The sequence below is a fragment of the Bidens hawaiensis genome, unplaced genomic scaffold (genome assembly GCF_021521415.1).
Source record: "Bidens hawaiensis isolate Kalapana, Puna unplaced genomic scaffold, B.hawaiensis_p1.1 tig00010461_1, whole genome shotgun sequence".
NCBI classification, from domain to species: Eukaryota; Viridiplantae; Streptophyta; class Magnoliopsida; order Asterales; family Asteraceae; genus Bidens; species Bidens hawaiensis.
The window spans coordinates 415753-417898 of NW_027491796.1; the positions used below are offsets into that span (position 1 = coordinate 415753).

At 31.1% G+C, this 2146-nt stretch overlaps 1 protein-coding gene across 1 annotated transcript; it reads right to left on the reverse strand.

Moving 5' to 3' along the window:
* LOC143535259 (E3 ubiquitin-protein ligase BOI-like) lies at positions 1-1885 on the reverse strand. The gene is made up of 2 exons (XM_077029557.1): positions 1392-1885; positions 1-586 (listed from the first exon to the last, which is right to left on the reverse strand). The coding sequence occupies exons 1-2, from the start codon at positions 1695-1697 to the stop codon at positions 80-82; spliced, it is 813 nt and encodes a 270-aa protein (XP_076885672.1). The 5' UTR covers positions 1698-1885; the 3' UTR covers positions 1-79.
* Between the last annotated feature and the right edge of the window lie 261 nt (positions 1886-2146).

Sequence of the window (2146 nt, forward strand, 5' to 3'; positions counted from 1 at the left end):
TGCCAAAAATATATTTCTGATAAACATAACATAACTTCATTTTTTTAAAAACTTTTTTTTTCTGACTATTCTACCCTCCTCAGTTTAAACCAAAGAAAACCTCTAAACTACCATTTTTCACAGTTTCACAAACAGGACAAAACATCACTAGACCTTCACAATGTGTGCAACAACATAGATGCTTGCATGGTAACAATAGTACACACGTGCTCCTCACATGACACATCTTGCACACCATCTTCTCTTGTCTTTCTTTCCCATTATTTTTATGATTATTAATAATACTATGATCATCACCATTACACACTGATTCTGCATCTTCATGTGTTCTTGCTCTAGCTTGTATAAGTTTTTTATTTAGGTCTGTCATGATTGCTTCACTTTCAATGGCTTTTTTCTCCCAAATCTTGGCTTCTTTTTCAGCCATCAGTACATAATTTTGAAGCTTTTTTGCCCTTATTGTTGCGGTGTTTAAAACCTCGTCTTTTTCGTAGAATATCGCCTTCATCTTTGATTCATAATTGTGCATCAAGATCAATTCTCGTTTTCTTGTTTCTTCATTTAAAACAGCCTTCAATTTCTCATTCTGCTTTAACAAATCACAAGTTGTAAAAACACTAAAAAAAGAAAATTAAAATATGTCCATAAATAATAAGGTTGTTCAAAAAGCTTGCGACTCGCTTGAACTACTCAGTAGATTTCGGAGAACCCGTGTAATAGATAAAAACATAACTTTGGGTCCCTCTTGGATATTTTAAAAAATTTTTTTTTTTTGTAATGTATATGCTAATTATTGTGTAATAAGTTTACATTTATAAAGTTTTAAATTAATTTTATATATGTATAATATAATAAGTAAAAATGATATTTTGGCCACCTTTAAAAATGGGTATTAATTGTGTGGTTGTCAGCCTGGGCGGCTGGGCTTGACAGGGCCCAACCAACTCAATCTATAAACAAGCTAGCCTAGCTCGAGCCAAGGTTGACTCATGACTCGCTAGTTAGCCTGTTAACTTAAATTAACACACATGATATTTTTAACATGCAAAATGTTATAAAGAATAATGAAAATTGTCTTGATACATAAATTTTTAATATATAAAATTATGAAAAAGATAAAACCTAAAATTTAATATATATAAATCATAAATTGAAATTTTGTGTGTATAAATTATGAATTTTGTAGTTTATAAATTCTACACAAGTACACATTACGTGTATGTTACAAATATTACTTTTAGTTTGTATATTCATGTCTACAATTTTAAAAAGTTTAAATAATAAACGAGCCAAGTCGAGCTCTCATCATTTCAGTTCGTTAAAATAAACTTGACCTGGCTTGGCTCGACTCATTTACGATTACACGAATAGAATAAAGAAACAAAACTAACCTGCAAATGAAGAAAACAATTCATCTCTAACCTTTGTCTCTCAAGCTCACAAGACAGATTTTGAAACTCAATCATCCCATTTCCTCTTGAATTCGATGCCGAACCAATTTTACGATAACCCGAATCAAAATTCACAACCTTTTGAGAATCAAGAAACCCTTGGTCTTGTTGATATTCATCTCCAAATCCAAAAAGAGATGAATTAGACATGTAACACCAATCTTGAGGCATATTAGAGCAACCCATGTTATTAATATTATTATTATTATTATTATGATCAGAATAAAACTGTGCTTGAACAGCCATAAGGTAATAACAACAGTCTTTATTCAAATTTCTGAATAATGGAAGAAGAGAGTAGGTTAGAAAAGCTAATAAGGTAGAAGGGTCATGCTCTTTATTTGTAGCATCAGAACAGAAGCATGATTTTCTCTTTCTAAAAAGGCTATAGAAATGGCAGAGGTTTAGTTAGTTCCCTCTTAAATGGGGAGTTAATAATAATAATAATAATGATAATAATAATAATAAGTTACTGTTATGTATGTATAATGTATATATAAGGTTCAAAAAGAGAAAAGTGAAAAGGGTCAAAAGGGGACTTGGTGAAGAGTGGATTGTGCTTAGGTAATCAAATGGACTAAAAATAGTGGAGGGTAGAGAGAGAGAGAGTCTTTTGTTGTTTGTGGTACATTTGTCAAGAAGAGAAAATGTCTATGGAGGAGAAGTCATGCATGTTTGTGACATAAAGAAAGGCA

Excerpts from the sequence above, each read along its gene's own strand:
- LOC143535259 (XM_077029557.1), bottom strand. The coding sequence starts at position 1,697 with ATGGCTGTTCAAGCACAGTTTTATTCTGATCATAATAATAATAATAAT. Across the intron at positions 587-1,391 it reads ATTGTTTTCTTCATTTGCAG|AATGAGAAATTGAAGGCTGT; the intron begins GTTAGTTTTGTT and ends TTGTTAAAGCAG.